The 13,048-nt window shown below is 41.2% G+C and overlaps 1 protein-coding gene across 9 annotated transcripts in view; it reads right to left on the minus strand.

Moving 5' to 3' along the window:
* Nucleotides 1–1,920: 1,920 nt before the first annotated feature.
* Nucleotides 1,921–13,048, minus strand: part of SLC44A3 (solute carrier family 44 member 3) — a 94,209-nt gene continuing 83,081 nt past the window's right edge. For 6 of the 9 annotated variants that reach the window (XM_068952428.1, XM_068952426.1, XM_068952425.1 and 3 more), the window contains 4 exons: nt 6,293–6,430; nt 5,584–5,820; nt 3,713–3,811; nt 1,921–2,612 (listed from right to left, as the gene is read on the minus strand). In XM_068952428.1, the coding sequence (XP_068808529.1) occupies nt 2,607–2,612; nt 3,713–3,811; nt 5,584–5,820; nt 6,293–6,430 (480 nt within the window). In that variant the 3' untranslated portion in view covers nt 1,921–2,606. The remainder of the gene's footprint in view (nt 2,613–3,712; nt 3,812–5,583; nt 5,821–6,292; nt 6,431–13,048) is intronic. The other 3 variants (XM_068952429.1, XM_068952424.1, XR_011142532.1) reach the window with 2 other exon arrangements.

Here is a 13,048-nt window from a genome sequence, read left to right on the forward strand (position 1 = left end):
TCGGTAGATATTGCAAACATCAGAGGTAGTTTGGACAGGTTTCACTGCATGAAGTAGCACTATGTATCCACATGAGCTGTGCCTACCTCCAACCCGTCCACCTACTTCTAAGCCTTCTCTACAGGGGATTGACTACAGTACTGTACTGGGGAAGACAGCAACAAGCACTGAACAGCATCAGCTTCTGTAGAGGAGCTTTATCCCTCTAACACAGGTGAGGGAGGGTTCTTGCCACTCACACAGGTACGCTACATTTGGAGGTTGTTGACCCAATTACTAGTGGAACCCATATCAGAGATTGGGAAGACCCATATTGCACCGGAAAGCTATAAAACTATGCTTTGTATACAACATTTAATTAGAAGATATATATTCTGAATTGTTCTGTGAAAAACATTATATTGTCATAGTTTTAACTTCTATTGGACTACAGTCAGTACAGCACTATTTAAATGAAACATGCTCAAATACTGATTAACTGGGACTTCCACTATCTTTCTTTGCAAACTTGGTATTAAGAGTCCAGGAGTCCTTTCTCTACCCAGCAACTGCAGTGAAGGCACTGACATTGCATAATAATTGCAAACAACATATGGACTGTCTGGAAATGAGATGATAATTTACGTAAGACTGTCCCTCTTGTCCACCATTTAGGTGAAACTTACTGAGTCAAGGACTAAAACCTCATGCAGTGTGGGTATCAAATACGAACAGGAAAAAAACAGAGAGTGTATAGTAACAACTGATTTTTCTAACTTCCAGGCAAACCTACTGTGCTTTGCAAATTGGCAAACGCCACTTTTAGGTTGTGGAGACACTTACTTTGGAACCCATCTTACTGGGACCTGTCTAGTAGGAAAAATGTTGCCTCTCTCTGTAAGCACCAGATCTGGCATGCTTTCTCAGCATTAGAGAGCTATTGGTCATTCAGCACAATCTTGAGCTACCACACTTTCCACAAGCGCACGTACCTAAAGTGCTCAAGTGCACAGTTTTAAATAACGAGAGGTAGCGAGGCACAACTAATAGACAGATGATCAACTTCACCTGCCAGGCAGAAAATAATTAATCCCTTTCTTTTCTCTCTTTCATTATTTCCATATGCCTCAACTTCTTGAAGTAGCTCTTACTAAAGAGGACGCAAGTTAATTAAATGAAGAACAGGGAACAAGTTCCTTGTAGCGCTCCCTGGCAGATAACTAATCTCCTTTCAACAGCAGGTGATCAGGTACAGTGTTTAGCTGAACCAGATACAGTATTTCCAATGAGCTTTCTGTCAACTTTCACTTCCAAGTTGTGACTAATCAAAGGTAGAGCAATCTCATCTATGGTTCCTGTTCGTTATGGCAGCAAAGATCAGTCACTTACCTGCAGTAATGTCCCACTTCCTACACGGATGCATACGTTATTGAAACCCCTGGTTGGAGCCATCCTGCTATCTCAAACCTCTTTTTAACGTTCAAAGGAGCATTAGAAGAAAAAAGGATAAAATCATGTTCCACTGAGAAATCTAGAATCACCCCCATACCCAGAACGAGCTGGACCCTGTGAAAGTGTATAACCAGAGTCCAAGTACACAGTTTAAACAAACCTCAAAATTGCTCACAAAATGCTGAAAGGCTTACTGAAGGTTTTTAAAAACTACACTGAGCATTTCCTTCCTTCCTTCTGGCTAGAGCTCTTCTTATCAGTCACTTCTCTACATTCCTCCATGACACAGTGTATCTCATATCCATGCTGGAACATTTCCTTATAAAGTATTACATATAATCATCCTTTTATCTCATTTCTGTGCAGATACTCTGTACCTCTGCTACTTCTTCATCAAGCTTTAAGTTCCTATATCCAGACAGGATAATATGGTATACAGGCTACTGTATCCAGTCTATCAATTGCAAAGAGAAGTTTGCTCTTTGTTTTCATTTACAAACAGAAGGTTTATTCCTCATCTGCCCTTGGGAGAGAAGCCAGCTGGTGGTTTATGATACTAACTTGTTAAAGTCATTCCCAAAAAGAAAAGAGTATAATTAAAAGGAAGACCACCTACCTCATGACCATTACTTATATTGACTATAATTTCCTTCAATGAGAATTTCCATCAATGAACTCAGTACTGTTCCTTAATTGGTTGCACTGGTTGTTCAGAGATATACTGATCAGGAAACAGTCATCTCAGAGTGCCTCCTCTAGCGGCATAATATGCTTCTACATTTTCTGATTCAGGGATTACTGGCCCAGTTTTTTCAGAGAAGCACGTAAAAAAACATGTTAGCTGACACACCGCAAAGGTCAAAAGGACAACTTTATGACCTTGTCAGCTTAGTATTTTTAGTCTGACACCTTAGAAACTTACAGGGGATTTGTTTATTAGCAACTTTCATAGACCATCATAACAGGAGTATTAATAAAAATCAGATATGCTAATATACAAAATACATTATTTGTAAAAACTGATTGTGTGTCATTTTACCAGTGCAGAAGATACAACAGGATTTTACAGAACCAGTAGTTATTTTGTCCCAGGATATTGGCAATTGTTACTTTCTTTCCTACAGCTGCTTTTTCCGTTGCTGTTTTGCCCTCAGACTTCCTGGTGCACTTCCCGTTCAAGCCTAAAAAGAGAGAAAAAGGAAAAAAGCAGTCAAATGATGTGTAGCATTAATCCTGTTACCGCATTTAAATGCTCACAGAAGTAAACTGGGCAGATAATTAGGGTCTTTTGTGTCTGATATCCAAGATCCTCTCTCAGGGGATAGAAAAACCCTGTTTTGTTCTAGTAAAAAAATTACTGAAGAATGCAACAACAGACCCAAACAACGAAGAAGTCAAGTTCAGCCATCCCTCTCTATAGCAGTAGACTACAACAGTGTTCTCCAGCCCAACTGCCTATACCACAAGCTTATGTGAGAGTATGCCAGAGCCTGGTACCTCTTGAAAGCAGATCAAGAAAAATTACCAAAATATTTTACATTCCCGTAAGCCACAGTCTAGCAGGAGTAGCTGCCAGAGCAGATGCTACCGCAGAATCTTTTCTCCAGCGGTCCTGGCCTCGCCTCCCAGTGCAGGGGGAAAATCATCCCAGACGCCAAGCTTGAGGGGGCAGCTCCTCAGGTTGGGTAATTGGCAGTATCTTTGCAGATGTCAGTTAGTTAGCTTTTACTCTCAGGACTTTCGCCAGCCTGAGTGCAGGGGAACACTCCCTCCTGGCATCTCAGCTTTTTTACCCCAGCATAAAGCAGAGCAAATAAATACATACATCGATTATAAAGAAATAAAAGTTAAAAAATTGTAAAAAGGAGGAAGACTCCTAAGTGCTGATTTTACAGCAGTTCCAGCATGAAACCAAGCGGCCTACAACTGTTCTGACTTCCCCATAGCAGATACACCAAAGCACCTTCATGCCAGTGAAGGGCTGTCTAGGCAGGGTTTGCTCTCCCACCCCTTTGCCATTGTCCGATCTTTTTCTTCCTCTGCTGGGCACAATGGAGAATGGGAAGAAGGACGAGTACAAGTGTTTGACCTACCCATTTTGCACAGCAGAGGGATTTCCTGAGGAGGGAAAGCAATAGAAAGAAAAGCAGGAGTCTGGGTTCAGGCATGTTGGTTGCTGTGAGACATCAGAGGACACACAACACCTACATCCTTTCTCCTTAGGACACAAAGTAAGACATTAGCTGACAGAAAAATTACACAGCCTATACTCCTGTCTCACCATAGGTTGGAGCTCTGTCCCATCTTCATTGTCCTGGAAGGGTTTCATGCTTCTGTGTTTTTGCCCTTCTGTTAACTTGTTACTCTGATTCACAAAGGTCTGCAAGCAAAAATCAGGGTGAGATCATAAGGGACCGCAAACCATTATAGAAATAAAAATATCTGGTAAAGGAAGATAATTAGCCTGAGGCTACAAAACATAAGTTAACTGTTCCCCAGCTGGATGACACTGATACCACAAGGGATTCTGCAGAGACTGTAAGGGTGATGAAAGCAACTGAGAAGGCTGAATCAAGAATCTGTGTTATGTCTGCTACTGCATCAGGCAATCTTTGTCTGTCTGCAGTCACTCACCTGGCTCTCCACCCACAGCCGCCCACATCCCGAGGGCCCCAGAGCCTCCCCCTTCCACTCTCAGATGTCTGTCACCTGACTGTCACACAGACTTCCCACATCAGACACCTTCCCGTGTTGGGAAACTCCAAGTTCTGGGCTACCTGAGTAGATGTACCTCAATCATGCAAAGAGGAGGGGTTTGCATGTGCTGCCCCCCCCCGTTTTTCCACAAAAGGCTATGCTGCCTGCCCTGCTGGGAAGACTCCTCTCCCCTGTGCTATGGGAAGTCCTCTCTTCACCCGAGCCCCTGCGGCATGGCTAACTACAAGAAATTAAGATCAGAGCTGAAGAGAAGCAATGACAAAATCTGGACACGCAGAAAGAAAAGCTTCCGATTGTTTCCTGAAGGAGAATTGGCTTGAGAAGTATTCTAGCATTTGGCCAAACGGGAAGAGGAACAGAGGTCAAGGCTTCAGAGTTTTCCATTCAGTAACATATTGCTATTTAGGACATGCACTTAAGTACTGTTCTGAATCAAGGCCAAAGAATATCTCTCTGCTCTCTTCTGTATAAAGGGTTAAGCCCATCTTTTGGCTGCTTTTTCGTTGTTTTTTGTTTTACACATAATTCTAAGACCATTTCAGGGAAGGTAACAGCAGCATTTAAAAAAAAAAAAACAACCAAAAAACAAAACCAGTTATTATGACAGTGTCCCTGACAAAACCCATCCAGAAGATTCACATTATATGAGCTATTCTGGCTCCTGAGTTTGTTTTTCATGAGTCACTAGCACTTTCTTTGTCACATGGTTTATGAAGGAAAAGACAGAACTAGCGAAAAATAGCATGAAAGGAAAGAACATCTGCATCTTCAACCATTCCCTTCGTCAGGTACAGCTGTAGCTAAAGTGCTCTTCATCACTACTAACTCTGCAATAACTCTCCATGGAAATGCTTTAATACAATACAGTAATTATCAAGGTAAAGAGAAAGAATCAGTACAAAGACACTAAATTGGCAAAAGAATCTGTACACGTATAAAGCAGAGCAACTCAAGTTTGCATGAAGTTTGTTCAAAACTACGGCATCCACAGGACATGTACGGATAGCTGACCTGCTGCTGGCAACAAGAGCTCCTTGCTCCTTATTTTTACTCCTTGCTGTACAGTAAGTCACAACAGATATAAACATCTAATTTTAGGACACATCGTGGATAAGACTCTGCAGCTAGCTCAGCTATTTATTTTTTTTTTTTAAGTATAAGCGATATATTTAACAAGCTATAAAGTCAGCCATCACTTACAGGGTACAGCCTAAAAGAAGGCAGCAGATCATAGCTAACACACAAGGGCCAGAGGGAGTCACTGACTTCAGTTTATACATTCACATATAATTTGTATCCCTGAGCCCATCCTGTTCTAAGATGTTGGACTGGAAATGGCACTGGTCGTGGGTTCAAATTACTGGGTCTTTGGGAAAGAAAAAGTCCCCAAAAGTGTGCAACAGCTCAAATGCCTTTGTTATCACAGAGGTTTACCAGTAATTCCTGATCCATGAAGTATGGCTTCTCTGCAGATCCATCATTTGTTTCCATATCAACAGCAAAGCAAAGGAACAGGGCATCCGCTGTCACTTCAAACACAGACAGAAAGCTGTGGGATACCACGTAGGCAAAAAATCCGACCAGCAACAGAGGAACTACCCAAATTTGCAACTCACGATGGTAGTTAAATGCCATCAATCCCCCAAAAACAGTAAAACATACAACAAACACCTGTAAAGGGTGAGGGGAAAGAAATGCAGCCTCATTAATCGTGTGATAACGTTTCTTAAAAAACAAACAAACAAAAAACCTAAGGCAAATACATTACATTATATATTTTGACAACACATCTTGCATTTGGCACTCCTGGTGTCATATAGTTGTAATGCTCTGTGTTTAATTAAGTGTGTAAATTTTGTAGGGCAGAGACAATATTTTACCATGTGTTTACCAAAGACTCAGTGCAAGGGGAGCTGTAGGAGCGGGGCCAAGGACACTACTGTAACACAGCTGAATAACTGAGTAAAGACTCTGAAAAGGATTAAGTACCTCAGACGTTACATTCTGTCCCAAACTCATTTTACAGCACGAACAAAACTGAGTTCAAGAAAGGTAAGCCTTATTTACTTTGGGTATAAGAAAAGAGAATCAGACCTTTATTTTTCACTTCATTATTACAGAATGGTATTTTTCTCATTCTTACCTTTCCTAGAAATAGGATAAAACCTCCAAAACAGCTAATGGATGTAAGTTTAGCAGAATTCTTCGCCAAAATAAAGACAGCATCCTTAGCTGATGTACAAAAATTTGTCCCATTTATGGCTGTAGTTGTGTATGCATGCTGAAACGAGAGAAGATAATAATGCAAATGGACAGTAAAGACCCATATAATCTACATTTTACTTCAATAGAGTGAAAAGCCTTAAGCTCTATTCAGACATACTGACTTAATACCTATATAAAAAGTTATTTTGCATAATACGACAATTTTATTTTAAGTGAATAACTATGCTTCTATTTTCAAATGTTTTTTTTTCTACATGATTCCTATGAACAGCATATGGTATAACAAGGACCAAATAAGTTTCTGAATATACCTTTAGCCAATTAATTTTAAAACACTGAAGTTCTCTCGTCCAATTTTGTTAATGAACATGACACAAAATACCACAAACACCTGTTAGTCACACTATCCAAACTTATATATATATTTGCTATGAATGCATCTCCAAGGCTGTTGGCAAACTGCACAAGTGGAACAAGCACTGTTATCAAGTCATTTAGGAGGTGATGATTACAAAGGTTTTATAAATAGCCCTTTCCGAATATTCATATGCTATTGAAATTTAAGTTTATGGCTGTAGTCGTAAAACACAACCTTTTCATGAACGATGAAATCAGCTGTGAAAATGATTGTAGAAGAGCAGCAAAAGGATCCTGGACTAGATCAGTGAGTCATGTGAGGAAAAAACAGCAGACTTTTACCAGATAGCCATGGCGCTCACAGTTTTAAAGGCACTGAGGATTTTGCAAGATTTCTCTTTGTGGAACTCTGCCATGACAGGTGGGAAGGACAGACCAACTGCCTTCTTGGGCTGGATTATTTTAGCACCTCTTCTGGATAACTTGGCGCATCTGTCCCATTTATGGAACTCTTCAATGAAATGTTGAATCAGTCTCCAAAATATCAGCTAAGAAAAACAGCACTCAAAATACCTGAAATGTGTGCCAGCAAATCTTATGAATAGTTTCCCTTTTCTCAGAATATTAGAAGGTGGATTATGTCACAAAACATTAGTTACATCTGGTGTGCTCAGTAAGAACCACAGCGTGCAAGGGATTACTGCTCAGAAGGAATTTATAAACCCCAGCGTTTGCTTAATGTTTAGATTACTTACTGCTTCACCTAGGAGTGAAAAAAAAAAGCTGTTTGCTGCAAGTGAATTATATACCTCTATTATAGAACATTTCTGGTTCAAAAATACATTTTTCATTCATACAAATAAAAACGTGAAATAGCCTCAGACATCTTAAAGCATAAAATCTATTTCTGCAATGCCCAGTTGTACCCCATATCAATTTCTGTACTATACTGTCCTGTAGCATGGGTATATTGACATCGCTGAATCTGAAAATATTACAAAGAAGGAAGAAAATAAATGCTGGCAAAGATCCTTGGTATCTTCACTGTGGATAATACTTCCTTTATTTGTGAAGGAAATTGTTTTTCTTACTAATTAGAGAAAAATTAGTAGAAGTAAACAATGACAGCCTATAAACATAGTACTTGTATAGTAATAAAAGCATCCATAGATGGAAAAAATTAAAATAGAGACCATGGATTTATTGTCTACTGTAATAATAAAAAATCAAATCAAATCAAAGAGTCCACTGAACTCTGCCGAAACACAGAGTATTTGCATAAAAATCTGTTTAAACAAGCAAGTTCACTCCATTCCTAAAGAGGAAAATGCTGTCTGTGCTAGCGGGCTTTCATTTGCGCTTACGCTGTTCCTCTCCCCCGTGAGTGCTACGGCAGGACCTGTACAGAAGTTTGGCTCAACCAGGCGCTGACTACACCACCTTTGACTCACCCGTTGCCTACACCTCTGAAAGAGGAGCCTCCTTGCCCCACCTGCCTTACTCAACCCGACGGGTCTGGGAGCAGCCTGCTGCCGTCCCGCGCCGCCCTGGCCCAGGAGGCGGTGGAGGAGAGCCGGCCGCGCGGGGAGCCCGCCCCAGCCTTGCTGGCCCACGGGCTCCCTAGGGCACGAGCGCAGGGAAATGGAGGGCCTCAGGCCAAACTCCTGCTCTGTCTTTCATCTGTAGCTGTCACTGCATATTTCACAAATGGAAAGAGCTATCTTTATAGTGTGCTGCAAGTTACGTTTGTTTCATCATTCCCATTTACAGACAGGAAACTGAGACAGAAAGTGGAAAAATGGCTTTCCAAAGTTTGTTTCTGTCGCTTCAGAACTAAGGCCACAAAACAGACCCTGATCCGGTGAGGTCAGTATGAATTTTGCCAATAAGTTAAACAAAGATTCTGTATTCATAATGAATAGCACAAAATTCCTCTTAAAAATTAAAAAGAATGCTGAAAATGCATGTGCACTTGTACAAACACTGCTTCCAAGCTTAAAATAAATAACCACTTGTTTGCACTCTGGAATTAGCCACTTTGGTATCTTAGGAATGTGCAACTAAAAGAATTTGTGATATTTATTAACCAGCACAGCTATCTTGGAAAGACTGAAAAATAACACTGGGGAGTGACTACTACCTGCATAAGGATTTGTGATGTTACAAATCAGTTAAGAGAAAATGACATTCATAGCGATTATAACTTCAAGGAATCATATAAATATCAACTAGTCATGACGACATCCAAGCAAGGTCATAATCCAGTATTACAGAGGGAATAAAAGACACACAGAGATGAATGAACTGCCAGAGGCTACAAAACTAGTCGTTAACTCAGATAAAATAAGAACTTTTATCCACCAGTGCAAGCTGAAGACTTAGTCAAGTGATGTTTACCTTCTGGGAAAAAACATATTTCTGAGAGGAAAAAAAAAAAAAAAAAAGGTATTTTGAGGGTTTCTTGTTCAGACTGCAGCTCCATAATGCTCATTTCCTATACAGCCCCACACCCTGATCCCATCCAGCCCTACAGAAACCTGTACGTTCTTACTAACAAAATATACGTCTAACGTTTAATGAAACGTATGTTCTCATCAAACTCAGAGTTGCACAGAAATGAGCTACCTCCTTAAAAATCAGTGCTTTGCTTGAAGGTATTGCTGATTTCTCATCCTTACCCACAAAAAACCCTAATACACACACAGACCCACAGACCCACACACACAAGCTGTTCCCAGTATTTGCAGATGTTTCTGCACTCTGGACCAAGGAACTTAGATGTCCCATATATTTTCTAGTTCCAGGGCACGTGCAACAACCTGTTCCCTTTCAAAGAAAAGGAAGTTGCAAAGGCTAAAATGGTAGTCTACGGTAAATTAAGAATTTGCTCTCATTTAGAAACAGATTATTTAAATGTGTTTTTTCTGCAGATTGCATTCTCTTTTCCCATGCACAAAAGCTTTAGTGGAATTGGAAATGCTTGAGAGAAGGGCAGCAAGAATGATCCAAAAGGTATGGTATGTCTTCTGTCTGGGGAACAACTGAGTACACCAGACTCTTCTGTCTGGAAAAGAGATGAATGAAGGAGGATGTGGTAAGAAAGCTAGAAAAATCATGAAAAACGTGGAGGGGGTAGATAGGGTTAGATGGCTTATTGTTTCTTCCGATGCAAGGACTAGGCAGAGGGGGAACCATACAAAGCTAGTAGACGCCAGATTCAAAAAACTGATGATAGTTTCTTCTCACTGTGGTCTGTAAGCTGTGACCTGCTAGCCAAAGAATGCGGTAGCTGCTAAACGCTCGCAGGGGCTCAAGGGAGACTGGAAAAGTTCAGGGAACGGGAATCCACTGAGAGTAATTAAACACACAGAAACTATAACCAGCTCAAGAAGTCCCTAGGCTGAAAACAAGATTCAGAAAGGGCACTGGGGATGGGGAAACGTACACTCTTCTCACTCTTTCCTAGCACTCGCTCACAACCACTGCTGGGGAAGGGATACCAAGCTAGATGCAGGTTCAGTCTGACTCAGTATAGCTATTATGATGTTCTTAATCTTTGCTCAATGCATCGATGTTTTATGATGGTAGTTTCTGCTACATTGATAAGCAAGCAGTAATGACATCAGTGCTGCAGCATGGATCAGAAAGCCTGAGAGACGGTGGGTCAGGAGCAGTCTTTATTCTTGCACTAGTAAGTCAGTACTGTGTCATCACCTTTCTGAAGAACACAAGCCTCTTCTGGCTTGAGGCCTGGGAACTAGACACTAGTTTCTCAGTGTCAGAATGAATAAATAAGGAATGTGAATGTTTACATATTTCCAAACACCACAGCATGCAAAAAACTATTTAAAGACATCCTTCTGTGCTTCGCAACACAGAATGTCAAGGGTCTTGGAAAAATTGATCTGCTAGTTTCATGAGAAAGGCACTGTGGCTCAGATCCAGGCCGTAACTTCCCTGATTGTTGAGAATAATTGCTACTTTGTGTAACAGCTGAATTCAGCCCTCCATTCTAGGACCTGCTTTGATAAAATGAGCTTAGGGGGAAAGGATTGCTATAGCAACAGAGTCTTCTTAAAAAAGAAGCAGGAGACATGCTGGTCTCACATCCCACTTCAGCTTTTTCTGCTTTACTGGTATTTTCAGACTGACCTGATTTTCTTGGGGCCAACTCTCTTGGGGACTTGCTTTGGTTATCTACACCCAGTGCAATGCAGTGGAGCTCAGGCAGGACTTTTAAGTGCTCCTAGCTTGTGAGTGCACAGCTGAGGAATCCCCTCAAAAAGTAAAATCGAGTGGTAGCCAGTGACAATGCTGTCTCTGTGGCTACTGTGCAGGTCATCACTGACACAGTGAGAAAGCTGTATCATGCCTCTCAGACAGTGGTGGGAAATTATAGCAACAGGGGCCAATGAGACCACACTGAAGTGATGAGGACGTGTAAGACTGGAATGGACTTTCAGCCACTCGAGTCCCTGGCTGTTTCAAACTACACAGTTTCTTCTACTGAGTTGAAAGCTCCCTCTTTAAGCTACTTAGGGCTTTTCCCCCTCCAACCCTGTACATCTGGTGCTGTTCCAGACCATTGTCTCTCTGGTCCTTAGGAACCTTTTTCCAATTTCCAGACAATGTTTACCCATGAATAGTTTACATCTATTCATTCTTCTTCCAATCTTGTCTCAGCTCTTATCCCTCCCTTTTGTTTCTCTTCCTGATACACTCACAGATGGCAAACCTGTTTGCTCTTACCCTTCATTTGTCAGAGTAGACACAGCAGGATATTCCAACTCACTCTTGTGAGATAAGCCTGACTGCCTAATCAGCAGCTTGTACAGTGACATTGCTCCCCTTCTCTGTGTTGGAAGTACTTCATCCCACACCTGCTAGGACTGAATCTACCCTTTCTGCAGCTGCATTAACTGATGGCTTTTGCCCTATGGTTGACAGACACGCTAATGTTCTCCGTCACTTCCAACCAAAAAGCATCTAGCTAATACAGAAATGATTATTTTCAGTCCTTCGGCTAATCATACCAAACTACTATATTTCATCCTATTTCTAGTATTCCAGTTCCTCAAACCAGTCTTTCTGTATATATCCATCTTTCTCTTCACAGGTAAAACTATCTTCAGAGACTATCATTTAGCGCACTCCAATTCACAGTTTTTCACCCACTCCCTCCATGGCTGTCACCCACTGGGTACAACCAACACATCTTTCTCCTCGGGAGGGTAGTTGGATCTCCTTTCCTGCAGCAACGCATAGCTACATCAGGGCTCTGTTTGAACCACAGGGGCTGGACCACAAGGGTCCTGCCTTAAATACCCATCATTCTCCGAGTACATCATTACTTGAATAGCTAACAGTGGCATCCTCCTTACTGCAACAATGTTCTCATTTGGGAGCTCCAAAATAAAAACAAACTAAACATAGCCAGAGTAGTTCAGAAATTGCCCCTCTTAAAGGCATGAATTCCTGGCTGCTTGCTTCATTGCCTTCTCTTAAGAGAAGAGGGAGAGGAGAAAGGCTTCTGTTTAGCAAACTGGAAATGATTCAGGGAGGTCGTAAGGCACTGTCAGGTTACAGACCACCCTGCTGTTCAGTTCTGCCTGCGTCAAAGCAAGTCAGTCTTGTTCATCTCTGTCCCCCATGTAGTTCACCATATAGAGCAAATAAAGACCTAATAAATGTTATCTCCTGTTGTAGCACATACAGCCTCCTCAGGGAAAACAAACATATTCAAAATATGATTTCACTGAAGATGAACATTTTAGCTAACTGTACTTTCAAGATGATTGAAAATTTAGCTTAACATCTAGTAGCAATTTTGCCAGTAACATTAAAATACAGTATTGTTTTTGGAAGGAAAAAGAAGTACTAGATGGGGTGAAGCACAATGAGTTTGGCAGTGCAGAGGAGAACTGTATTTATATTAGCACACATGAATTTTGGTTTTATCTAGGTCATTTCTGCACAAGGCATTTAACCACAACCTCCTGATAGGCCTCCATCCAAAGTGTAAAAGATAATCAATTGCCACGGATATAAGACCATTAGTCAAGCCTTGCTTCCGTTGTTTTTTGGTTTTTTTGTTTGTTTGTTTGTTTTTTACACTGGACAGTTGCTAGCTTTCAGTATCAGTAAGGGTTCTCATGACCAGGCTATCACATTGCCCTTCATCAGTAATGGCTACTGCCGAGTCCTGAAGGCTACGCTACAGGTCACTGCGCTGATGAAAATAGAGAAACCACATACTACTCTGCAACTCCTTCAGAAATCCACTTTGGAACAGTTGCTTGCCAACTGGCTACAGATG

Source organism: Struthio camelus, chromosome 8 (genome assembly GCF_040807025.1).
Source record: "Struthio camelus isolate bStrCam1 chromosome 8, bStrCam1.hap1, whole genome shotgun sequence".
Lineage (NCBI taxonomy): Eukaryota > Metazoa > Chordata > Aves > Struthioniformes > Struthionidae > Struthio > Struthio camelus.